This window comes from Plectropomus leopardus, chromosome 6, assembly GCF_008729295.1.
Source record: "Plectropomus leopardus isolate mb chromosome 6, YSFRI_Pleo_2.0, whole genome shotgun sequence".
Classification (NCBI taxonomy): domain Eukaryota; kingdom Metazoa; phylum Chordata; class Actinopteri; order Perciformes; family Serranidae; genus Plectropomus; species Plectropomus leopardus.
Genome location: NC_056468.1, coordinates 10,762,406 through 10,790,280, shown reverse-complemented (window position 1 = coordinate 10,790,280; position 27,875 = coordinate 10,762,406). Strand labels below are relative to the sequence as shown.

At 39.3% G+C, this 27,875-nt stretch overlaps 1 protein-coding gene across 1 annotated transcript in view; it reads left to right on the top strand.

Annotated features, from left to right (window-relative positions):
• The window catches only part of si:dkeyp-14d3.1 (transmembrane protein 132C), a 165,851-nt gene that overhangs the window by 85,842 nt on the left and 52,134 nt on the right, over positions 1-27,875 (top strand). Inside the window, exon 3 of the mRNA XM_042488796.1 lies at positions 426-572. Within this exon, the coding sequence (XP_042344730.1) occupies positions 426-572 (147 nt within the window). The remainder of the gene's footprint in view (positions 1-425; positions 573-27,875) is intronic.

Sequence of the window (27,875 nt, the reverse complement as noted above, 5' to 3'; positions counted from 1 at the left end):
AATCAAAACGAATTACATTTTAGCAAAGATGTACAACAGCACTCATAAGACTCTTTAGAAAATACAAAGTAGCATTAAAATAGCAGGTGTTTGCTGTGGTTTGATTTCATGATTGACCAGGGAACACATGAGATAACACACATGTTTAAAACAATCATCCTCTGGGGGAACAAAAACAGTGTGATCAAAACCACGATAACAGCTGGGACATCCTTTGAAGAAGAAATAGTGCAGTGAACCATCTGGATAATGTATTTCTAGTCAGAATGACAAAAAAAAAAAATCATTGTCTGTGTGGACGCAGCTGCTGTGCATGGATCAGCTCGATACATCCAATGACTCACTGAAATGAGGATCTTCTTGGAAACGGAAAAAAAATCTTTCAGCCTTATATATTCATAAACATGCCTTTTCTTTCTCCACAGAGTGAAGTTGAAAGAAGGAGTGACGTTTCTTGGTGCTCGTCCCAGCAATCCCACTCAGTGGATAGTTAGCCAGGATGTGAGGAGTGAAGGCCATCGAGTGGTGACTCTCCACTGTCGCAGGAAGGAGTCCGGCTATGATCAGCAAAGGTCAGCAGATAAATCACTTCACTGTAAATGATGACACCATTTTTTTTTGGGAACATGACCCTTTTGTTATCTTTCCTCAGTAAAGTGATAAGAAGAACATACATAAGTTGAATTTTTGGGTAACTTTGGGACATGCAACAACTTTTAAACACAACATTTACATATTACTACCTTATAAAGTTGATACAAACATGCTGCTAAACAGTTGCCCATTTAGTACTGCACCTGCAGGGATCATACATTTGGTCGTATGTGTGAGTGTGTGTATCTGTCTGTCTGAAGCTGATCTCACAAACTGCTGGACTGATCAGCCCAGGCTTTTGTTTGCACATTTAAATGTATGCTCAAGGACCCTCCATGGTTGCAGTGATTTACAGTTGTTGAAAACCGTATTTTATTAACGGTTTTATACTGGGGATTGACTGACGCAGGTGATCAAAAAAAAAAAAATCACATAGCAGAAGCAAAGAGTAAAAGAGATTGCTGGAAATTGTCATGGCTAAAAATAAGAAGCCATACAGTCATTTGCAGGCCACATTTTGGTCTTCTTAGTGGCTCAAAAACTGACATCCATAGAAACGTTTGGACCCGTTAACAATACCTGATATGTTCAACATGTTCTCATCCCAAGTCGTCACATATTGCCACTTTACAGTGGACTTCTGGGTCTACACATTGTGATCTAGGTATCCTTTTGCATCTGCTGTTGATGATCAGGGATGCTGCTGGTGTCAACAGTTGCACATGGTATGATGACACTGCACGTTGTTATGTCTGGGCAACACAAATACATGGCAACCAATGCCAAGACATCAACAAATGCACATGCTGGCACGGGTGGTTAAGTTTAGGCTAAAGGGCACAAGGTAGTGTGTAGAAAAAATATAACATTCAGATGGAAAGCAAACACCAGACTTGTTAGATCCATTCACCACTCCTGACCCCCGTTTTATGGGGACCCTTGTGTTCCCTATATTACGTTGTTACCGGCAACATTTCCGAATCTGACCGTCTGCCGGTGTATAATAACATTGCAACCGGTTCTATCTTGCCGCATTCTCAGCTATTGCAGTCTTGCTGACAATAAAAGTGGCTTTTGGCATTTGGACATTAGACCAAAAGCAGCTGTTGACGACATTGGAATGACAGCGGGCTGGATATGTTATGATCCGGTGTGTTTACAAAGCTTTTTTTTTTTTTGTTGTCAAATACAGGAACCATAAAACCAAAACTGTGAGCTGAGAGATGCTAAATTTAAGGGAGCTGCAGAACTGGGTGACAGTTCTCTGTTGGATCATCAATGCTAATGACCCTTTTCACATTACATTACAGTCATTTTTTCCATTGTTAGTATAAAAACAACTTACCACAGCTTTAATTTGTGTATCTGCAATATTTCAAATGAAGACTCGTGTTCATCTGTGCTTTGCTATTTTTAGTTCATTTAGTATTTTCACATTTAGTTGAAACGGTAGCAGTGCTTCACTTGCTGTCCTTTTTTCTGAAATATACTTTTTACTTTTTTTTGCTTGTATTTTTCAGCTGCTACGGATTCTCATTCTCTCACTTCTGTGATACTCAGCCGTTGAGTATTCACCATCGCTTAGTCTGCGGTGGTTCAGTCTCCTAAACTTTTTTACTGTCCTTAACATCACCACAATTTTGAAAATACTTTTGCGGCTTGTTCACATTTTGCAAAAGATACACAGGCACTGAACGTGTGAAAGTGTGAGTGGTTATCTAGGGGATATTCCCTCTGCTGAAATGACACACTTGACATAAAGGCCATTGGATATGTCTGTTGAGACTCCTGTGGAGAGGCAGAAGTTAACAGACCATTGCGACATCCCTTCTCTCTCTCTCTCTCTCTCGCTCTCGCTCTCCATGCTCTCCATTTTTTTTATTTGCATACTTATTTTCTCCGCTGCCATATCCTCAAAGTTGTTTTGGTCATTTCCTATCTGTATTCACGTCCATAATCTAATGTGTGAAGTGATTGCCAGCAGTGGGAAAAAGGTTGCTGTGTTAATTAAGTGCTGATTGAAGGCCTTTGTGTGTTTTAATGGTTTTTCCTTCTCGGATCAGGAAGTAGTTTTAATAGATCTAACTTTCTAGTGACAGGTGTAATTTTATGGATTAGAGCAGATTTGGGGTTGGGTAAAGCTCCACTTATTTTTGCTCTTTAGCTTTCGTTCCACTTAGCAAATTCTAAACCACTCCCTTAAGAAAACAGGACACTTGACATGGCAAACTTTATAATCAGACTTGTGTAGGGGTTATTTAAGTGTAGAGCAGTCTATGAAACATGTGTAATTTGAATCTGTTGGTCCAGTGATTTGTTTAGACATGCTGCTATTAGTGGATCACTACCAGGAATGATTATAGTGTAACTGCATTGCACACAGCACGTTAAACAGAGATATATGGGTCTGCCTTTGAATGGCTATAAAATCAGAAGCAGCTTATAAAGACTTTCTTTAATAGATGCCTCATACAGTAATTTGTGGTGTGATACTGCCAAGCTACATTGAGACCGGCAACGCAGTTGTGTCGTCCTGATTGTTGATGCTTACACTTAGATCTCAATGGCATTTTTTTTTTATTGTTTGTGTGTTTTTGTTTTTTTACGTGGGCTTAATAATATTTTCACTTCATGTACACAGTACAACTTTATCTGAATTTATTAGCAGTCCGTTTCAAATACGAGCTGCCCCAGGAGCTCAAAGTCGCCTCCGCAGTGAAACTTCTTTTCAGACCCTCCATTCACTTGTATAATAAGTTTTGACAGCTCAGTCTTATAAACAGAAAGTTTTTGCCTGCCTGAAAATATACAGGGATGAAAAATATCATGTTGATAATAGCACAGACAGTGTGAGGACCCTTTTGAAACTGAAGAAATGATTATATTTTGCACAAAGGAATAGTATTTTTTAGAGGCTAAAGCTGCTCAAAAACTCACAGAACTTTGCACACGTATTAAAAGTGGTAAAAATGTTGATTGTATATATATCTTGTGCCCACGTGTGCCAAAATGGCTCAGCAGTGCCCCCCTTAAAGAATTCAACAAAGTAGACCATGTGATATGTTTCACCGAGTTGTGTGAAAATTTGGAGGCACATGTGACATCCCATGACCAGAAAAAGTCTCTTGGAGGTAAAACCCATTGAAAAGTCCACTTTGCTTTAACTGTGTAATTTCTGTGTATTTTTTGACATTAACAAGAGTCATACTATAACAAACTCCTAGAGATTTAATCCGATCAACTTCAAATTTTATCTGTGCCATCTAAAGATCTTCAAGATAAAAAGTTGTTGAAAGCTTGCATTGTCATCAAACAGTTTGGCCTTGGCGAAGCATCAAATTCCATGTTTCGCCACAAAACAGGAAGCAGTTTGTAACTCCGCTGTAAATCGAGTCAAATCCTCCACAGACTTCATCTGCTTTTAAAGAGTCCCAGACTGGATACATTGCACCACCTACTGGCAACAGGAAATAACATAGCTTTAAGACCTTAATGATCCTTTATTGAGAAGATTGTGACTTTCCGGTGTCGACATGACAAAGGAAGCTGCTGTAACTTGTCTTGACATCTTCAGTCTGCCCTAGATTTCACTTGCTGGATAAGAGTCCAGGCCTAATGAGATCTACTTGCTCATGTTAACTCGGAGTGATAGCGCCACCTACTGACAGCAGGAAGTCAGCCTTAAGTGACAGAGATTTTACATGAAATTTACATACTTTGGTGTACTCATTATATACAACAATATGTTGTATAATTAGTGTGTGTTCTGTAACACCACATAGTAGACACAGGAAGTGATACACAATTTGCAAAATGTCTTTTCTTGCGCCATACACTTAGAGCAGGAAACATCTAAGTCGTGTGCACAGTGCAATGGTTAAAAAAAATTAAATTTTCCTTGAATCTCTACCCACTTTTGATTGACTTAATTGACATGATATCATGACTAAGACTCCAAGCAAGCTGGGAGCAGCATCTGTAAGGAAATGATTTCTGTTAGCAGATTTGTTGTTGCTGTACAGCACATATGATTTTCCATACTACTTTTATATAAGTTTAACAAGAAGTCTGAATGCTGAAAGCCATCCTCTTTGGCAGATGGTGTCAGCAGTTTCTCTGGAAATGTAAATAGGAAAAACAGCAAGCATGAACGTGTTTAAGGGTGTTTTTTTGTGGAATAAAATTTCCTTTTAAAATCCCAAAACACTACTTGCCGGCTTGAATATGCGAGGGGGCTGGCCGAGTTTGTCCAAGTCGAATTCTTGGCTTTAACAATAACTCTCCCGAGGAGGTAATATATTATGCCTGTGCATGGCTGTAAGCAGAGCTGCAGCATCTTGAACAACATAAAAAGGGGAATTTCAGCAAACTGCAGTGGCGAGCAGCAACACTTGGCAGCTGGCTCCTCTTCGCCTCCGGAGCCGTTCTCCTCCTTTATACAGGTATTTTTTCTCTGTGCTCTGTCTCACGACCTCTCCTTCTCTCCCACACAGACACACATGTGCTCCGTTACTGTAGAGAAATCATGTTTTATTGATTTACTAAGTGAAGCAGCCAGAGACAAGAGTGAGCATATTTAGTCTAATCCCTGCTGTTTGGGCCATGTACGATGGACTGCTCCTTAATCCCCAAAGCTGTCAAAGTCACTTCACAGAGCAGACCAAAGACGCCCCGTGATGGCTATACAATACACAATGCTCCAATTTTTCTTTCGTCTTGTCCTCCCCGCTCCCAGTCATTTCAATGAAGCTCTTTTAGAAGGGGATTAGACATAGCTATCTCATCTGTTGGGCTGTCATTCAGCCCGCTTTCTTCTTTTCTGCTCTTTCCTCGAGGATAGGAGGATGATGAGCTGTGTGAATGCAGTAGGTCAAACAAATGTGGATCCTGTTTGCGTCTTAATTTTGGCTTGTTTTTTTTTTAACAACAAGATGAAAATAATTATCTATTTATCCACATTGCTTCTATTCTCAAGAGCCCCTCTCCATAAAAGTATTTTGTTTGACGAATGACCACCTCAAATTATTTGATGTTTTTGACTCTTGATTACCAGTCCTTATCCTTAAAAAGCTGTGCACAAACCTTGTAGGGTACAGTTAAGCCTGGATAATATGCTGTCCCAGAAATAGTTGTGATAAATGAAATTATTTTCGTTTTATGCCACTGACACAATGATAATATTATAGCATGTTAATCCTTTCAAAGAGCAATGAACTTTTAATTCCTAAAATATAAATATATTTAATATATATTATTTATATATATTAAATATATTATTTAAACATTAGTATTGGAGGGGGAAAAATATAAAAATATCCTAAATGAATAAAGCATAAATAATAAATGTGTAAACACTGAGAAAATATGATATGGTATGGACATGACCTTGAGCATTTTAGCTTAAAGGCATTCACTTCCAGTCCTGTTGAAAATGGGCTCGAAAACTTTCTAGTCACACTTCAGAAAAGTATGGTTTACTCTATAATTCCTGCAGAGTTAAGCATTGGTATCAAATCATTTCTCCCATAATTTCCCAGTGTTCATTTATTTATTTATTTTCTTCCCTGCATTACACGTCCAGGCATACCCAGCCAGACACTTTAACTGTTGGGTTGCAGCCAAGGAAACACATTGCTTTCATGGAAAGCAGACGGAATAATTAAACTACAGGGGAGCATTTTTGAAAAGATGAATTATCGATTGTACGCTACTTTTATTTGTTTTGCTGCACCATTTCCAAACGCCCAAAACATATTCCATGTATTCAATCTTCAACTAACTATATGTGGTTTTTAAAATGAAAACTTCAGCAGCATGGTTTGCAGGGGCGCACCGTATGGAGAGGCAAACCAGGCAAATATTTGTATGTGGTGGGAATGGGGTGGGGGCTTTTTTGCCTAAGACCCCTCTTAAATATGGGATCACCCCTGATGGTTTGCACATTTAAAACTGTGTGTATGGAGGAGTAGGAGTGGCTCAGCTGCCCAGGGTTAGCAGCTGTTAACAAACTATATGACAGTAGCTGCTCTCATGATTGCAGTGAGGTTGGATTTCCATCTTGACACACACTCATACACACACTAGGACTGACAATGGGATCGCAGCTCAGACTGTCAGCCGTGCGACAAATGGATGGCTGGCACTGCCACAGGACCTTGGATTGTGGACTAAGTGTCATTGAATAATGTGCATGGGACTAATTGAAGCCTGTGTGTGTGTGTGTGTGTGTGTGTGTGTGTGTGTGTGTGTGTGTGTGTGCGCCATGATGGGAGCCCAGCCTCACTGCGAGCCCGACAGCATGGGGATACTGATGGGTCAGGTGTACTCCATGTGCAGGTTCACTCAGTCACTTGAAGCTGCTCTCCCAGGCCAGCTGAGCCGCTCCTTTCTTCTCATCCACAGCTGATGCTCCAACCACACCCAACTGGCTGTGAATACCCATTTTAAAAAGAAATGTTATGAGTAAATAAGCATTGCCATTTTTTCTTGCTGACACGCAAGCTTTGGATTGACACATCATCTGCTTTACAGCTAAACATAGTATACATTTCTGTCAGTATCTGTCAAATGACATGGATTTTATTCATCAAAAAAAAAACATTACTTTCAGTGTTATGGCATATTTTGAATGTGTTTCTCAGCCCTGCAGACATCTGAATCTTCCTATGGTAATGCAAACCTGCACACTTTCCCTGACTGTCGGCATCCAGCCTAATAAAAGCAATACTGAGGTGACAGTTTTTCATCAAGGGCTGCTACAGTGTAAAGACAGGTCGGGCTTTTGACTGAAAGTAACAGAGCTGAATTCACCCTGAAGGAAGCGCCACCAAACAAGCTGATGTTGGTTCTTTTCAATTTAGTGAAAGAAATCTATTGAGCGTGCGATAATGAGTTAATAACTGTCCGGGATTTTTGTCATGAGATGTTTTAATGAAAAGCCAGATCTGCTCCAGTTGCATGCTGGGTCACACAAACACAGCACTTTAAAGCTGTAGTTCTTTTTTCTTTTTCTTTTTTTTTTTTTGCCAAATCAGACTGAATAACAAAAGCTCTTTGGGAAAAACACCAGACCCCCTGTAAGAGCTGGAAATTGCTGAAATTACCCCTCATCATCAGATTTACTGGGGGATAATGTGGTGCATTATTACTTTTAAGACAAAGTAATTAATGGATGGATTATTGACGGCTTTTAAACATATGCATTAATGAAGTGGATGTTCTCATTTGAAATTAATTGACTGACCGCCCGTGAACTGCCATTGTCCAATCATAGCTTATAGCACCTGTAACTAGGCAGCACAGGCCTGAAAATGTGTATAGTGAGCTCCAATAAGGACAATATTTTGCACCTGAAGATTTTGGTATCTACTTGTCAATCTTATTTAGTTTGCTGATAATATGCATGTGTCTTTACTGTCACAGCTCTGGAAAGAGATGGAGTCACTGGTATTGTTATTGGTGACTTAACCTAATATGATGAACCAAAAAGTGTGCTGTGAAAAAGGTCCACACAAACAATGCTGCTCCTTTATTTCTACTTCTTCTAATAATCATTACTGATGACTTTTTTCCTCAGTCTTATAGCATGACATCATGTATGTAACCATCAAGTGCGCATGTAAAACCTTTTATAGGCTTCTTATTTTAAAATGAATCAACTGCAAACATTACAAAAGTCAGCTAGGGAGTGAGTTTTCAACCAACTCTGATTTCCGTCAGTATAAGCATGAAATATGCAGGTGACAGTTGTCAGCTTTTTGTGGTTTCTGGCGAGAAATGAGGAGCCTGCTTTAGCTTTCTTCTGTTTCTTTTGTCTTAAAAAATGGTTGTGAATTTCAAGAAGTAAACATGCCACTTTTATTATTGCAAACTTCTTGCCGTGCAACAGTAACCAAGGAGAGACAGGCTTTAAATACTTCATCAATAATGGATTTGCTGTAAAATAATGATGGGCTTTCTTTTACCTGACTTTTTGTAAGCCTGCATGACAATGGATCATGGTCTCAGTGCGTAAGTGTGCATTTACAGCCACATATATATGCAGATTATTTTCGAACCTTCCATCATATTATGACGGGAAAAGGATGCCCTTTCTTTGGCAGGTTGAAATTTTACGTGACGGAGCTACAGTACATCAAAGAAATCAAAATGAGTCCCTATAGAAAGGGACAAAATTGCTATGTGTACTACACACAACACTGGCTGAAGTGCACTCTGGTAGATTGAAAAGTTCACTTTGTCACCATTAAAAGCGAGATCATTCAAAACAAAAGCAGTCCTGCTTCCTCAGCATGTCATAAGCCATAAGTGGAGGCCTCAGTAAAAGTGCCATGTCTGGGCCTTGGTAGTTCATTAAAACTGTCTGGGTGCAGATGGATCTCCCTTGTGAGGCACGACTTCATTAATCCCTCACACCATACCCAGCAGAGGGACAGCAGGCCGTCCACTCATTACAGCCACTCCACTGGAGAGCCTGTCCAAGCAAGGAGCAGGAGGGGCGAGATGGGGAGGACATATATGGGCCTTTTTAAATATCTTTTTTAATTTCCCAAACTTCAAACTGCCTCATCGCTGTCTGTTTTACATTAAATCAAATCTGCATAGAGTTCGGATTAATATGATTAAATTCAACGTACATTAATTTCGCCATAAAGATACATGACTTTTCCTCTAAAGCAAGCTTGTAAATCTCATCAATGTGAACGGTTCGGATCCCAGAGGGAAAGAAATCACGCAGCTATGTAATAACGGGTGAGATTTGGCAGCGACCTCACAATTTATCTCAATTTCAAAGTCTAGAGAACCTTTAAGAACATAATTATTTATAGTTTCTGACATTTACTGCAAAACTGCAATGAAACAAAGGACCCTGGATAGCTTTTCTAGTCCCCAAAGGCCCCTGAAATGTGTTAACCATATTAACTTGTGGATGTATCATTCTTTTATACCTTAAGATCTCTGAGACAATTGTGCCAACACTGTGAGCGATGCTCTGCAGCAATGAAAAAGCTACAGTAAGAATGACAAGTTGGGAGAAATTGACACATATTTTTTTTCACAATCAGTTCATGAATAGGTCAGTGCTAATTCTGTGAATTCATATTTCGTTTGAAGTTACTTGCTCTTGATTTTTCAGGGTTTTTTTTGAAAGGTGCAACAGCCCGGAGAATGAGCCACACGCCAAATATCTTTAATGCTGTATCATGCTGCATAAATCAAGGCTGAAATGAAATGCCCCAATTACATTAGGGGCAAACAGGAATGTTAACTTGACAGTCTTAATGCTAACACCCTTAATAATGAATCAGCTCCGTTCCCACTGGCCCCCATTTACCGTAAAAACTCTCACCGGAGCCTCATTGGCAGTATTTACCAATACAAAACTGTCTACTCTGCTCTATTTCCTCAGTCATCACTTAATGATAGGAATGGCGTGCGATCGATGCCCGTGCGTGACAGCCAAGACATGTCACAGCTTTTTTTTTTTTTTCTTCTTTTTATCAAGACGGAGTGAACACTAGGACTCTTATTAGGTGCCATATTGTAAGGTTGATGAGAAAGGAACATTCAGATTGTACCTAATAGAATAGATGTGGCTTGGTTTCCTCTATCAGCAGCAGAGCAGAGATGTGGCATATTCTGTGTCTCCCCAGGACAGCCAGCTGATTACAGCAGTCAGCCCAGATTACATCTGAATGTTCCTGCCTGCTGCTCTGTTCCATTGCCAAGGAAACAATATGGGGAAATAATGTCCCAGTGTGCCTCATTGCACCTTTCCCCAGTTCACCAATCAGACAGTAATAACACTCAATGGGGATGGTCTGATCTGTACTTTATACATCTACACCAAGTGAACGTGAAGTTGCAAAGGTAACCATTGTCAGAGTTTATTCATACATCATATCGGCTTCACACGGTGACCTAACTGGTTTGTCAGTGACATGGGGAGCAGTTGCATTGTAACTCAGACGGACTCAAATCACGCCATGATGGATGCTGTCCGTTACAAATTGTTTGTGGCCGCCAGCGTGTAGTCGATGTGCAGTGGAGACGATGAGAACGAGCTGGAGAGACAGATTGAGGTTTGCATGTGTCCCAGAGAGTTCATGTGTTTCAGATTTATAAAGGTTTATGGGTGAATATCCTGCTCTTAGAGGTTAATCCTCCCGAGGATTAGATCCTGGTTACCAGCGTTTGGAGTGTTGCATTACCAGAGGTTTTCTTTTGTGTGTGTGTGGTTACCTACAGTAAAACTGCTTTTTAAAGTATTTAATATAACAAGTAAAAGAGCTATTTGCTAGGTCAATATATTTAGGTAAATATTTATTGTCCATTCTTTGTTTAATTGCATATTTGTACACAAAAGTGAGCAGTTCCACCATGGGTCATACCTTTAATAAGTCAGCTTTTGTTCTGTTGCTATCTTTTGGTTTATACAAGATTACTGACAGCCTGCGGTGGAGGAAGTGTTCAGAGCCTTTACTCAGATAAATGTACCAGTACCACACTGTAACAATAAAAATCCTTTACTTTTTTTAGTTTAATAAGCAACATGTACTAAATTCAAATGCAATCCAAAATTATTTTTGAAAAAGAAAGAAAAAGAATTACTCAAAATAAATTAGAGAATGACTTATATGTTTATCAAAATAGCAATAAAATAGTTTATTTTCTGTCACTTAGCTAATTTACTTTCAAAGCCATGACAAAGATCAGCAGTAGGCGAAAAATGTTGGCTCTTTAATGATTTAGCCACTACAAAAAAATGCGTTTACCTTGTTTTCCACATTTTTGGAGTTCCTGGAATCCTTCCTGTGTATCCTGTTGCTTACTGTTTTTGTACCTAATGTAAAACATGTGTTGATTATATAAAACAACCACTTATCTCTCTTTTGACTAATTTATGTATTGATTAATTGTTTCAGCTGTACTTGTATTAACTGTTGGGTAGGTTGATTTTTAACGAAACATATTCTATAAGGTTTCTGATTCCTTTTATTCACGAATATTAATTGTGAAGTAATTGGTAACTAAAGCTATCAGATATATGTAGTGAACTAAAAAGTGCAATATTTCTCTTGGGAATGTAGTGAAAGAAGAATTATGAAGTGGCATGAAAAGAACACACTCAAGTAAAATACAAATACCTCAAATTTACACCTAAGAACTGTGCCTAAGTAAATGTACTCACGTAGTTACATGATACAGTGTATCAGTAAATAACGTACTTAATATCTATAAAGACATGAAGTGAAAAAGACATACAATAGCTTAAAAGATAACAGGGTGAAAACTTTATTGTATAGGATATTTCAAAATGATAAAATCCTTCCCAAAGTGTTTGGAACTTACATTATAAAGATTTTTCTTTGAAAATTAGGTGCTTAAAAGGATGAGACTTTAACCAGTTTCATGATAAACCGTGGTAAAACTCCCCACAGTCAGTGTTACCGTTTCGAATTTAAATGGTCATTAAAGCTGTGATTGACTACCATACTTTGAAAAACTCACGGTAGGTACTGTCCAGCATCAACTAAATTTAACCACCGTCTCCCAGATGCAGACTCAGCATGCAACGTGGGTTTGTTTTGATATTCTTTTTTACTGAGTGGGTGTGCAGCAGGCAAACCCAGTGATGGTACTGATCCCTTGTCCTCATCTACAGTGACACAGACACTCAAGCAAGCAAAGACAGGCCGTCTTTAATGTCAGTGCACATTTGATATGATTTGCATCTGTTTACAAAGGGCAGTGGCTATTTTATTATTTTAATCTTTATGGAACAAAGTGCTGCTAATTTTATCTGTGGTTAATATTATTTTAGTGTGTGCATCAGTATTTTTTGGACATTTTAACAATGCCATGATAATACTGATAACTGTGATGATTTTGGCCACAACGAGCATGATAAGAAATGTTCATACTGCTTTATCTCTGGAAGTACTTATTGATTAATTGCAGTGTGCATTGTTATCATTCTTTCAAGGGAGCAAACGATTAGGCTAAGCCCGGAAGAAAAGTGTTCCTTAATAGCTATTGTTTTAAATTAATTATGTGTATGATTTTAAAACGTTGATAAATACTAGGGAACAGTGACATAGCTTGGGGATCCATCTGACAATCAAAACGCATCCGGTTATAGAAACAAGCATCTTTGTCATCATCTCCTTCGTGAACACAGATGCATTGCCCCATATTCCTTGACAGAAAGTACACATATAATATTTTATTGATACACTGTATTTACAAAATATTTACACTGTAATCTGGGGACCATCTAAAGGGAAATACCACCTAAATTAATAATTCCAATATGTTATTTCCAGGGTTTACAAAAGTTCAGCTGATATTTGTGAATATGAGCTGCTCTCTCTGCAGCCAGAGACCAGTCTCAAACTTGTGATGTCATTAAGTATAATGTCTGGAGCTGCGTCATAGACAGTAAATGGGAGACTGATTTTGTGGACAAGCATGTTTGTTTTCTTTTATTTACTCAAATTAGCTTTATTTTATTATAGTGTTGTCGGTCCAGAGAATATATCCATATACTCAGAACATTGTCCCAGCTGCTCTCAGTGTCATCTATAAAATCTTTCACTGTTCATGTTCTGTAGCAACTCCACATTTTATACCCTATGACGAAACAAGTTTGAGTTTTAGCACTCCAGTTTGTGAATTTGGTAGAGTTGCTGGTGTTTACTGATATTTTTGGACTGTCTGAGATTACTGAAATAACATGTAGGAATTTTGAAAATGGACATAGTTCCCCTTTATTTAAATTTAACAAATTGCTTAATAGATTTTTTTCCCCATTCATTAGGAAACAGTGGTGTTACTGACTACTTTACTGGATGGGACAGACTGAGTCCTCCCTGCACTTACACCCTCCCTTGTGAAGAATTGGGAGCTTTCTGTTTTGTTTTGAAATGCTTCAGTGTGAAACAAAAGCCCCAAATAAGCACAGCATGGATTTATTTCCTGTGCTCTCGTCCCATAAATAAATGCATGACCCTACCCTCTGCAGAAATTTCCTTATGTTTTCTGAGCAGTCAGACACAGTTTAGACCCGCAGTTAGATCAAAATTGTTGCTGCGCTCGCTGCAGGTAGCACTCAGCCAGGGAGGCAAAGTGGCTTGAGATGTAAACATGCAATTGTCTACAAGCATTCTGACAAACATCCTAGTTGTTTCTCTTCTAATTATGTCTTTGTAGTGTCTATCGGACAAGCACTCAGTCACTTTGGATTGCATTGCAATGAGGCGCGCCTCATTCAGACTCTACTGATGAGCAACAACTGAGCAGCAAGAATAAGCTCCACTACTCTTATAATTCACCAGTCAAATGCCCCACAAAAGCTCCTTCCCCGTAGATTTATCTAACTGAATAGGCAAAAGAAAACTTGGCCTGCAGTTGGCTCCAATTAACCTCGGTTTAGCTTGGCCTTCAAGATGATTGGCTTTTAAACCAAAAGCCTATTCCACTTAAAGAAATGCCTGGTCTGGCACCAAAGCTGTCTCATTTCTCTAACCTGCATAGGAGAAATATTTAAATAAGCCTATTAAAACAGGCCCAGGGCTGTTAAGAAAGGTATAGAAACAGTATTCAGGGGAAAAATACAAGAAGGGGGCTGGATGTTGAAGAGCTCAGCACATGGAACACAAATGGGCAGCTCTGCTTTCAGTCAGAAACAGATTCAATCAAGCAGAAGACAAACAGGAGAGGTACGAGTCACATCCTCTTGTCTGCTCTGCAGCACTTGTGCGTGGCAACACTGGCAAGCAATCTTTTGCTGTCCTCTGTTATCATTCCCAGCATAACAGCTTGAAAGCAGAACTCTGTCCAGCCGATAATGTGCAGAGGAAAAGTATAGGACGCCACCGTAGGCTGCTCCTCTCCTCTCGCCTGTTTAGCGGGACTTACCAGCCCTGACACGTAATCAGACCCGTGTGTACACCTCAGTGGGCCACAAGGGTAACAAAACCTGCACCCTGAGCGCCTCCACACAGCAGGGACCAGCGCACATGTTCATGCCTCCAGATGAAATGCCACACTTCGTACACGTCACCTCTTCCACCTTGAGCCTGTGCGCGCAAACAGTCAACACAGATTCACGGGCGCGCGTGCACACACACAGACAAGATTCATGTGAGTGATTTAAGTTGCAACCATAGGTGATGGTAAAGCATCTGAAGCTGTCCTTGCCTTGTGGAGGTCACAGTGAAAAGACACAGAAGCTGACAATGACTTACCTCCACCGCTATTTGTGCCAAGACTATATTCATGATTAACCACCATTAAAAAGACCTTGATGCACATGTTATAAATAGCTGATGTGTCTGTAGGTGCCAGCAAAGCTGCAATAGCGTCTTAGTCATGTTGTCAGACAAGCAGCTCACGCTGATACAGTCAGACATTTCAGACACCTGTCGTTAGTGCGATCTAAGTCAAACTCTTCAGATCAAGCCACGCTTCCCACAGGCTGTAAGTCAGCAGGCAGCATTAAATGACTGTGCTCAATATGTAAATGGATGCCATTAAAGCTCTCTTTCTTTAATTAGTCTTTAGATTTCATGACCGAGTGCTTCCAATTATGGATCAATGTCTCATTTCTGCGCACGGACCTCTGGGTGTGTGGAGGCACTTTTTTCCGTTACAAAATGCTTTATAATTTCTCCTCTGCCAGGACAGCCGTTCACATCACACTCCCTAACTGCTGATCAATGAGAAAATCTGCTGCTGTAAGCCTACTGATATGTGTATTATGTGCACCGGTAAGAATTTTTTTTCATATGGACGTGATCAGATTTCAACAAATACGCAGTTTGATTCATGGAACGGCCTGTCTGGATTCGTGCTGTTGATGTGTGGATGCGGTGTATTGGGGAATATAGGGATGATGTGTGTGTAATTGCTCTGGTAGTAATTTAGCACTGAGCTCATTAAATGGTGCATAAGAGGGAGCTAAATTCTGCTTAATACCTAAATGCACTCCTGACTGGGAGTTGGGTGTATACTGGGAGGTGGTGCTGATATAGCGCTTTGAGACTGTAAAATGCTGCTCATGAGTTTTAAAAAATGGCCGTTAGGGTCCACAAGTTCAGTTCCTAAAGCCTGTGATAGGTGCTTAGAGGTTTTAGGAATCCAAAATGTTAACTAATCTAACTGTTAATTGGTGTGAGGCCTTCGTTGTGTATGCCGGGATTTCACAATGAGAAAAGCTTGAAATGTTGTTGTTTAAAGGGGAACTACCCCGATTTTCAAAACTCATATATGTTATTCCTATGGTCTAAGACAATCCAAGAATATTATTAAACATGGTCAACTCTCTCCCTTATCCAAAAACAAGAGTGCCTAAACTCAAATTATATGATGACATAGGCTATACAGTATGGAGCAGCTCCATAGACAATGAATTGGAAAAGATGTTATAAATGACACTGAAAGCACCCAGGGGAATGTTATAAGTATGCAGGGTTCCCAAATCATGGAAAACCTAGAAAAGTCATAAAATTTAAGAATTATATTTTCCAGGTCTGGACAAGTCATGGAATTAGTAAAAAACATTAAAAGTTTTGGAAAAGCCATTGAATTTTGTTTTGTAATCAAATTCTTACAAGTATAACTTTCCATTTGATGTAACATAACGGCAAATTCGTTTTCTGTAGCTGTTGATGTAACGTATCTATAATATGCGGCAGTGCGTAATGTTTTGTTTACCATCACATACATTTCTTCATTTTTTTTTTCCTGTGTTCTGTCGTTCCCCCTGTATGCCAGCTAGGTGAAATTATGTTTGAATAGAAATTGATTCCAATGTGTTTAAAAAATTACAGGCAAGTTTGGCAAACTTTTTGATTATTATTATTTTATATTTTGGCTCCTTGAAAAGCCATGGAAAAGTTTTGAAATTTTGTCCATGAAAATTGGATTTGGAATTGATGGCATCACTTGTTTGAGACTTACTCTCTGGTTTCGGTTTTTCTCTGGTCTCTGGTTTTGAGAGAGAGTATCTCATGTTTACAAATATGAATTGAACTTTCCTCGGCCATGGAAATAACACCTGAATTCTTAATTTAGGTGGAGCTCTGGTTTAGCTTTATTTCTGATTGTGAGTCCTGAGTGCAGTGAAGTAGATTCAGAATCTGAAGCAGGCGAGGTTAAATGAATCCTCTCCACATGTGAAGACTGTAATGTAGACTATTAATTATCTTTTTGTGTTTGCGTCCATAAATTCACAATAATATTTTTTAATTCAAGATTAATTCAATAAATAATCAAAGGCTTTGTGATGTAATTACTGTGCTTTCACAGTAAATGAGCAGTCAAATCCTCATTGCAGCATTCAAAGTGGAAGCAAATTGACCATTTGCGATTACTGGGCAGCCTTTCCGACAGGCTGCTAATGCACTGAACTTTTATCGTCTGACAGCTAGAACACAGTCAATGATTTGCATAAACAGTGATAAATGTGCAGTGAAATGTAAGAAATCTTGGAAAGAGAGTATAATAGAAACCCTCAGCACATTTGGAAGCCAGTTTTACTACCAGGTGAGCATGAAAAGTAATGCACGCTTAAGGGAAAACTGATTTTTAATGTCAAAGTAGAGCCAGTGTGTGGGTGCCACGTAGATTTATTGTGAGTCTCCGAATTAAAATGGATCTCATAAGGAGTCCTCGGGAAGGTAGGAGTTGTGCAGGAGCTGACTCTCCATCACTGCCTCTCACCCCTCTGATCCATGGCACTGCATTAAGACTGGGGTACAAGGCAATCATGCCCACACAAGCCTCTGCATCACTTCCTCACCAACGCTGTAATTATCCAAAACAAAGCAGCTCTGTTTACACATATGTTTATGTGTAACAGCAGGAGTACCACTTGTGAATTTAAGTGTGCACATATGCTTGTGAAAGTGCACGTGTGTTGTATATGCAGGAGTTAACATTTAAGTGTGTGCTGTCGCATGTTTGTCTGCCAGCATCATTTTTTTTAAATTATCTTTATTAAAAGGTTTCTATTGCAGTCACATGAGGTTAAAGGGATAGTTTGGATTTTGGAAGTGGGGTTCTATGGGTTACTTAACCATGGTCAGTGTATTACAAACAGTAGATGTTGTTTGGCATGCTTCCAGTTTGGAGAAGTAGGCTTGACATGGAAGTTAGGCAATGTACTGCTGTGGGTAGGGGTCAACAACAAAATGTATTTTAGCCACCTAAAAAAAAGTCTCACCTAAAAGAATCAATATCACTTTTAGTATAAGCCATCTTGAGAGTATGTTATTTTCAATTTTTTACACCCTGTTCCAACGGGGAAGCTGTTAACTGCTCCAGTTCCACATCTATGCTCCCATCAGAGCTTCCAGACTCCATTGAGGATAACAGTAATTTTAGCTCACTGAACACAGGAGTTGCTGGTCTGCTGCTGCTGATCAGTTAGTCTGTGTTATTGCATGACATTGGTGAATCCGAACTAACCCTTTAAAATGCCACAGTCAAACAGTAATACAAACAAAATAACCTTTCAAGGCAGTGGTAGAGCTGCTCTGTGTTCAGTGGTGTTAAATTACTATTTTTCTCAGTGGATTCTGGCTTTGAAGGGAGAGATATTACAGCTTTTTTCCCTCTGAAAAACACTATTTCACATTAAAGTGAAGCAGTCAAAATATTGTAAATATAGCTTACACTTAAATTAATATAATTTTTTTAAAAGTGGCCTTTTTTAAGTGGCTAAGATACGTTTTGTTGCTGACCCCCATCCACAGCTGTACATTGCTTAGCTTCCATGTCCAGACTCCAGCCTGTTTTTTCAAAGGGGGGGGGGGGGGGGCATGCCAACAGACATCCACTGTTTTTAATATACAGTCTATGGGTAAGTACCTCATACAATCCCACTTCTGAACAATCCCTTTAAATATTCGGCTCCCAATTTAAATCTTTGCACTACTTTTTCATGAGGTGCTGGCACAGATCGCACTCTGCTTTTACAGCAAATTCGACATCTGGCTCTGTTGTCCTCACTGACCTGCTTGAAAACACATGCTGTAATATTGAGCGTATCCTCTCTCTGACTCTTGCACTCTTGTTTTGTGTCGCACAGAGCTGGAGCTTAACTTTAGACATCCTACAAGCAGGAAGGAGGAGGGCAAAGCATAGGTTGCAATTGATCTGATGGTCTGGGCGCCTCTGGTCAATGACTCTTGTGTGCTCTCCAGGTTCTGTTGCCATGCCAACGGTGGCTGAGCTGAAAGGACCCCAGGTTTTGTGGGTCTTTAAGGACTTTTCCTAGGAGGACAGGCGCTGCCAGTGTCACAGCACCTGCAGGTGCAAGGACAGGCCCCGGCCGGTCACATGATGTCACCCTGCAGATCAAACAGGGGGAGCATGTAGACGGGAGGGAGGAGGCGGCAGGAAGAGAGAGTTTATCTGCTCAAACATTTGCATCAGTGCCCTCAGGGCTCAGTGTCTGCTGCCCCCTAGTGTGTGAGGCTGAGTTATCAGCAGCTTTGACGTCCGTTCCCTGTGGTTAATGCTTGTAATCCAGCCTTGAGATGAGTGCTTTGATGTGGGGAAAATTGAGTGTAACTGTCTGGACAAGTAGCAATTTATTATAATGCAATTTGCCATTTAGATAGCTTTGCTATGAATGAGGCAGATATAGAGTGCAACTGACTGGGAAGTGATGTCTGATGCACAAAGGTCTGAGGTCACCGGTGATGATAACTACTGTCATTAGGGATCCATTACACCATGGAGCCTACTTCAGCTGATGGACTCTAATGATGTTGCACTGCAGAAAAGCATTTAGTTTTGATTAGACAATTGTTGGCATGGTGCATTTCATTAGCTCCAAGATGAGATTTTGTTGTCTGGGAAATGATATGCCACTGTTTGAGTCCGGGCTAACAGACTGCGCCTTGTTTCCCTCAAGGCAATCTGGAGCAAGTTAAGAAACAAATGTAATAATGGAATATTCCCCTCCTGACACTCTTCTACTTTTTACATCCAGCGTCCTTCCCCTCTTTATGCCTCCCCAGACAAATTGACTTTTAACTAGCCTGACTGTCTGGAGATGTACTGTCTCTATTTTGTTGCTGCAGCATATTATTGCACTGTTAAAATGTATGTGTAAAATATTGTCTTTTAGTCTCCGTGTAGATGCTGACCGACCTGCCAACTAAACAGTTTTATTGAAGTGGCAGTAAATTATTTAAGTGAAATAAATTAAAGCTGTGACAAAAGCCCTTCTGTGTCCAATTCAAGGCCATATGAGGCAGTCAGTTACTAGGAAAGACTCCTTTTTCATGTACTTTTTATCATGTGTGAGACAGTTTATGTAGGGAGAGAGTGACCCCAGCTGAGGAGAGAGAGAGAGCGAGCAGTGTGTGTGTGAGTGTGTGTGTGTGTGTGTGTGTTTGTGTAGGAGTAGAATATTTCGGCTGATGAATGCTGCAGAACACTGTTAAGTTAATCGGAAATTTGATCCCCTTATTGGGTTTGATGCACACAAGCCAGAAGCCCTCGCTTTGCGCCCATGGTTCATTATAATCGTATAATTAATAGCACTCAGCCCTTTTCTCTGTGTGCACGTTAGAAAGGGGCAAAGAATAAATGATTAAATTAAAAGGAATTCGATGCTTATTAAAAGTGGGTTTTAATTCAGGCACTGTAGGTTATTTGAAATGTAACAGCACAATCTTTTTTATGAGCTCCTGAAGAATAAGATAAATGGAAATTACATTTCCCAGAATGTATTTCTCGCCTTTTGGGAAGAACAAAGCTGTACGGTGTAGAACACCTTTTAAAAGTGTTAGTGCCTTAATTTTTTTTTTTTTTTTAAAGGAACTTTATGTCTTTATTGGATAGCTGACAGTAGAGATGATAGGAAATGAGTGCACAGAGAAGAGGAGAACAAAATGCAGCAAGGGTCCCCCAACAAACAGAAACTGAAAACATTAATGGAATTTCTGGTCAGCACCATAGTCCCTACAACATGTGTCTGAGTGGACATTTTTACAATGATTTTGTGAAGTAGCTCACAATAAACATCTCCAGCACCTCCTACATATATATGATCGGTGCTGGCAGAAGTATTCGAACGTAGTAAAAAAAATACTCAAAACCCTGCATTAAAACTGAAGTATGGAGGTATTATCAGCAAAATATTCTTAAAGTAGCATAACGTGACCATTGTTATTGTTAAATCATTATAGATTACACTATACGATTATTATTCATTCATATATGATTCATTGATGTGATCAATTTAAACATTTTACCATTGTAGTTGTTTAATGGAGGTAATGTAGTCACACAAAAAAAATCTATATACAATCTCAACAAAATTACAAGTTATTACGCATGTAGTTAAGTAGCAGCATGAAGAATAAGTACACTACTTGAGTAATTTTTCTTTCTCTGGTTATAATCACAAAATATAGATTCAGGAGAAAGAGAAATTATTTAAAGGGGCACGCCACTGAATTTACACATCAAAGTCTATTTGTAGATCTTAGTTTTAGTGAATATGTGAAAAGACATTAGTATAAAGCCTTTTGTGGCTTTGCAGAGGGCGGATTGAAACAGATATATTGCCTCCAGTGAAATCATTTGGGTCAATTTGGGCTGAAGACTAATAGTTTAAAAGTGGAAAATCAAAGAACATCTGGGTTTTTGGAGTTTGGGGCAACATTAGCCGCTATTGGCAATTGAATGGCATTTTGAGTAATGCAAGTGGCAGGTTTTGACAAGAAAGACGAATGTTAGGTATAAAAAAGATGATGCCTGTGATTCTGCTGCGTCTATTTTGACTTTTTCAAACTGTCCATCATAAGTCTGCTCAATTGCAGCCCAGTCACCAAAGAAAATGTTAGCCATGTTTTGACCCTTTGCTCTGTTTCCAGCAGTGTTTTAGGCATGCATAGAGGTTGTTTTTTTTTTTTTTTTTCCCAATACATCATTGCTTTTCCAGCGAGAATTATGCCCCTAAAATGAGTATTTTCGGCCATAACATGTTCTCTTCCTAACCATAACAAATGCTTTTTTGCCTAAACCTAACCACACGTTAACCACAGCATTGTAAAAATGTGAAGTTTCAACATATCCGCTATATAATAATTTGAAAAGGTCACTTATAAGTTGTTTACAGAAATGTGAATTGCCAGCATTACACTGACAATTGTGTTAAAAAATGACTGACCAGTAAAGGACTAAAACCTTACCAAACTGCAACCAATAACAGTCAAACATGATGGTTTGTGTGTGTGTGTGTGTGTGTGTGTGTGTGTGTGTGTGTGTGTGTGTGTGTGTGTGTGTGTGTGTGTGTGTGTGTGTGTGTGTGTGTGTGTGTGTGTGTGTGTGTTAATCTCTTTCCAGCTATAGGCTGGATGTCCATTTTGATAAAATCAAAGACATTTCCACACGAAATGAAGCAGAAAATGCAAAAATGTAAGCACAGAAATCAATCAAAATGCAGGACATTAATTGTTTGATGCTCTACATTTTCGAGGGGAGGACCCCAATCCACCCCCGCATTTCATATGTGTCCCCCCCTGCTGCCTCCTCTGGGTTGTACTAGGAACAAACAAGCTGTGGTCATATGTGTTGGAGGATAAGCAGAGTTCTCTTCTTAATATTCCATTAGAGAGGAAAGAAGTTGGATATATGATTTTACCTCAGGCTAAAATTCGTGTATGGAAGTATAAAAAATACATTGACCACTGTACCTCGCAACACTTTCCTCTATAAAGATTTCATTTGTACTCCTGAACAACATCAGAGGCTACTGTATAAAGTGCACTGGACATGCGCAGGAGATTATTTCATGGCATGACAGCGTGGAATGTATTCAAGAAGAATTTGTGTGTCAAAACAGGGACGTGTTAAAAGATTTATGCTTCCTGTTGTAAAGAGTGTAACCAGAATCTACATTGTTTTTTTTTTTCATCACACTCCCACATCCCCAACGCCGCATTTAAAAAGAGAGAGCTTCTTTTAACAGCCCAGTTTAGTATTTCCTTCTTTTTTTTTCTCTGTCAGTTTAGAGGTGTGTAAATGAATGTCAGTAGACGCACCATAAATCAAAAGATATTGGTTTAGTATCTTGGAGGAAATGATAGCAACATGAGGGATGCTCCGGCTCGCCTGATTGTATCACCAGACTTGCTGCAGCCTTTGTGTAGGAAACACTTCAACATGTTTGAAATAGAGGTACATGGACCCACACACACACACACACACACACACACACACACACACACACACTCGCACTTTAATGCATATACGCCTACACACCAAACACAAACCCATACGACGGCTCGCTATTAAAGTTTAATCAAATGTAAAATTGGTGTCGTTTTGAATGTCATATTGACAAGTTAATGTTGGGCGCTGGTGGCTCCCCGTCAGCAGACACTTTGTATGGCGAGATCTTTATAGCTTACATCCTGGAGAGCTCTCAGACTGCAGAAATACGTTGCAGCTGTCAGGTGAAAGGGAAGAAAAAGGTGCTTCGAATGTGGTGTTTTTCTTTCCTTACTTAGAGTCTAACCTGGAAGGAAATTCTATATTGACACTTTTTCAGCCGAGGAATACTTGGAATTGGTTGGAAACCCTCTGTAAATGTGATTCTTGAAAAGTTGACTTATTTCAAGGGTGTGTACTTTGTGACGATCAGCACTGACAAGCCATCACAAACCTGCACTTTTCGCTCATATATGTCATAATGGTTCAAATGTAGACTTCACAATTAATACACTCAAAGGAGTGTTATCTCTATTGTTTTTTCAATGTCTTATTTTTAAATCATCACATGAACCCAGTCCCCAGCCTTCTCTTTTATCTTAAATTGTCTGTATTCTTGTTCGATCTCTCTCGTTCTTCCAACCGGGCTCTAACTCTCCTGTGGCCACTACATACAATATATCTCTGAATAACCATGAACCTCGAAAGCCACAGAGGCAGCTACACCTCGCTGACATTTATCACTGTTATTCTCATTCCTGTCTTCCCTTTATTTGAAACTGTTTCAGGGGGAGTTTACACCTTTTTTTTTTTCCTCCTGCCACTATCTTTCTTTCTATTCTGGACAAGGCTGAATTGAAAAGGTCCACTGGGTATAGGCGTCTGAGGGTGCTTTTCCTCCTACGCTCCCTCCCAACTCCGCAACCTCCACTTCAGAGCCCTTTGGCTTCTCTCCTTCCCCCATCTCCTTTCGTGTACTTTCACAGAAACATACTGGGAAACGGCATTCTTTTGAATATAAAAGCACTGATGGACTTACCATGCCTGGCTTTTTCTCAAGTTCCCCCTACCTAACTTGAAGAAGTTGAACATTTCTTCTATGCAGCTTTCCATACTCAAACTCCAGTCCATATGCAGTGGTTTTTCTTTCAACATTTAAAATGCTGTACAGTTTTCAGGGTTGTATGCATTGACATTTTGGCTTTTGAATGCATTTGTGACTATAATACATTCAGGGTCAGAGGGATTTGCTTTGATTGCAGAGCAGCAAATCAGAAGGCTGTGACAATGTGACCAGTAAAGGACTCTAGTTTCTGGTCAGGGCTCAGAAGAGATTGTGCTGCATGCTGTGACCAGCGTGGGCCCTTGCTCAGAAATCAGGCCTAAAAAGAGGCCCTGACCTCTGAGGTGGATGCCCTTTGAAAGTGGCTCTGCTCCCCTCGGGCTGAGAGCTGAGATTCACCGACAGCTTAGATACATTTGAGAGAAAAATCTCTTGCATAAACAGTCCTATTAACATTAACGGTTCAGTGTGTAGGATTTAGTGGCAACTAGCGGTGAGGCTGCAGAACTAAAACTTTTTCTGTGTGCTGACACGAAAACACAAAAACGAGAATGGCCCTTTCTAGACCCAGTGTTAATTTTGTCCTTTCTAAGCTACTGTAGAGATAACACGCTGGATTCCATGGAAGAGGACCCGCTCTGTGTATAGATATAAACAGCCCGTTCTATGTTAATGAAAACATGATGATTCTTATTTTCATGTCATTCAAAATAGTGAAAACAGTGTTCTGCCAATAGATGCCCCGAAATCCCACACACTGGACCTTTAACTCTTTCATATACTATTATTGCTGTTATATCCAACCAACGTTATATGTGTCTGTTCATCATTCCCTCCATCTGTCCTTTTCAATCTGTATTTAATGTGACCAGTTTAATAGACTGGGTTGGGTCACCAGTTAAGGCAGTAGTTACCCCGGCATTTTCAGACCAGAGCTACTTTTCCATAGTTCTAAGAACCACCCTTATTATTGTGTCTGCACTGCAAGAATGAGGAACAATTATAGTTTTTTGAGCTTCATTTTAAAAGACTCTTTTGAGCTCCTGTTTCACGCTGGTTACTCTTCCAGAACAAGAGGAACCTTGAGTGGTGTAAATGTAGGCTACGGTGATTGGTCAAACAGTGGCAAATGAACACTGGCAGTGTTATCTGTGCGAACAACAAACAATACGAACAACAGCTCGTAAAGTGAATAAATAGATGAAAACACAACCAAATGCACTGACCATGAAGTCCAGGCATTAATGAGACAGGGAAACATGACCAGATTTTGACTCACTATAAAGAAATAAAAGAGGCTTTGATAGCCGCCATAGGCCTTTTCCTATTTGCGGTGTGAATAAATAGAAAAAAAGGCTGAGAAAGTATGTAGGTTTTGGGGAGTGCTCCTCAGTAAATAGCTGGTTTCATACGAAAATGCCCCATCAAGGTCATGTCTTTAGTATTTTTTCAAGAAATGTGGAGTTTTTTTTTTAAACAACCCGAGGAGGTGTTTTTCCAGTTACAGTCCAAATTCTTAAGTTTGACAATTTGAAACGAAAACAATAAATTGATTAAAATATTAATTCGTCTCCATCACCTTGGAAGGCTTTAAAATACAGTATAAGAAGAACTAAAAAATTGCGGACAAAATAATTGAAGAATTTGAATAATTAATATTAATGTTGAAAGGGGACATTTTTTTAACTTTTCTGTATTAAAAAAAAAAAAAACATACAAAGAAAACCAATAGCAACAGAAACCAGTTTGAAAATATACTCACTTTGGTCAGATGGTATTAATCAGAACCATAATCCACCCATTAATAACAATGCTGCCTACAAATACAGAATTTCAATGTGTTATTTTCACTCAGGAGCTTTTAAACATAAAATCGGGTAGAGTGAAAATGATCAGTCAATTAACTGATTGACAGAAAAAGAATCTGCAACTATTTAGATATTTAACTAACTGTTTTAAGATTTTTTTTCTCATGTCATTGTGGCTTTTGAAATGTTAGCTGGACAAAACAAGATCTTTGAAGAAATCTTTGAATGGAGGAAACTGATGGGTAAATGTTAGCTGTAACTCAAAAAAAAACTTTTTTGTGTGTTAAGATTCATGAAATACAGCTATTTTTCAGTCTCTTGAAGAAAGGGCTTCACTCATTGTCGCAGCTCTACTGTTTGCAGCAGAGGGCTGTGGTATAATTGAGCTTGTTGACGAAATTGCACAGGAACATAAGAATTTGTAAACTGATGTGCTGCATTGTGCATTTGACAAACTGTAGCTTTTGTATGTAGTAGAAGATTCTGTAGAGATGTAAACACATGTAGTGCCCATTATGTTTAATAGTCAAGACATTTGTTGCATATCAATATTTGTATAAGACTCAGACAACTTCATCTGGCATGAGCGATGAGGTCCACAATGTTTGTAGGCACAGGTTCATGCATAGATGCTCTTGGGGACAGTATATACTGCGTATGCACATACATGTATGCATAGCTATTTTGTGCCTGTGTGTGTGGCTGCATGTGTGTGTTTGTGTGTGTGTCCCGGCTTCATTGTGCTGACTGGTTTATTGCTGTTCCAGGTGACGGAGCATGAGAACAGCGGAGCTTCAAGGTGCTGCTTTCAGGCACCACTGAAGCCACAAATTTGATTATTTTTTCCTCCACAAGTAGTTTAGAGTTTGCATGAGGCCCCCCCTAACACACACGCAGCTGTCTCACACTGCCGTGGTCCGCATCTCCTCTGGTTCCAGCAGTCTGCATTATGCATCTTCATCTGCCATTCTGAATCAGCAGCGTTATGTGCGGCTCTGCTGAGGTTTAATATGGCCCTGGTGGTATGTACTCTACATCTTACTCTGTGTATTTATACATAAAACATACAAATTTTGGCCTGAGGTCCACATGTTTTTCCATACGTCATTTTGTTGTTCTAAGGTGATGATGATTTGAAAAAGATAGATGTCTTGAACTACAAGTTGGAGAATGAAGAAATTGAACCTGAAAATGTCCCTTTGTTTATCCCAAAAAGCCTTTCTGTCTGTCTCTCTCACAGTCTCTAATGCCCATTGGGCGGGGCATTGGGCAGCATCAGGGGGAGATTAAACAAGGAGTGTCACACTGACATAGTGAGTTGATAATGGGAACAATAGCAGCTCTTTCAGTTATAGATCTTTCTCTACAGAAATCTGTGAAAAAGGAAATTCCTCCAATAACTTTGTCCTGATTCTGTTTATTCATTTTGACATTTAAATCTATAGTTCTTTAACTGTTTTGCAATCTAAATTCAATGGCTCTCTAACGTGCTCCATCAAGATAAGATGGTGCTGAATCACCTTTGCTAGGGCAAGAGCTTTTTCGACTGTGTAATTAGTGAAGACGGGGGCCTGACAATAGAAGTTTGCATTTGTTGATGACACGTCTGAAAAGGACACGTGGAAGGTGTTTAGAATATCGTGCAAAGTTAAGCTGTTTGTGTAAACCTGAAAGCTGCCTGCTAACACTTGGTTAATTAACCTTTTTATAATTGTAAAGATAAACTATTGATCAATTTAAACAACAGCAACTTTCTGGATTAAACATCTATTCCAGTTTCTCATTTGCAGGGTTTGCAGTTTTTCTTATTTATTAATATTTTAAGTTTTTAAACTGTTTGGCCAACACATTCTCACTCCCAACTCATGAAATATGACAGCTTTGGGCCCTTTACGCTTCAGTCCATGACACCATAGGCATAGGAACCCCTCTGCCTTCAGTTTTGAAAGCTCAGTGTCAATTTATGCTTGTTACATATAAAGTGTCTTTTTAAAATAAACATTTGTGTTAACAGGAAACATAAGTTTTTGTCACTAAAACTCCTTTAGGTTCATGCAACAAACTTATGGTTAGATTTAGAAACACAGATCATGGTTTGGATTACAGTAAGTATGATTATTACGGAATTAAGTTAACAATAATGTCATGTGAAATAAGTCATGTTACTTCAGGGA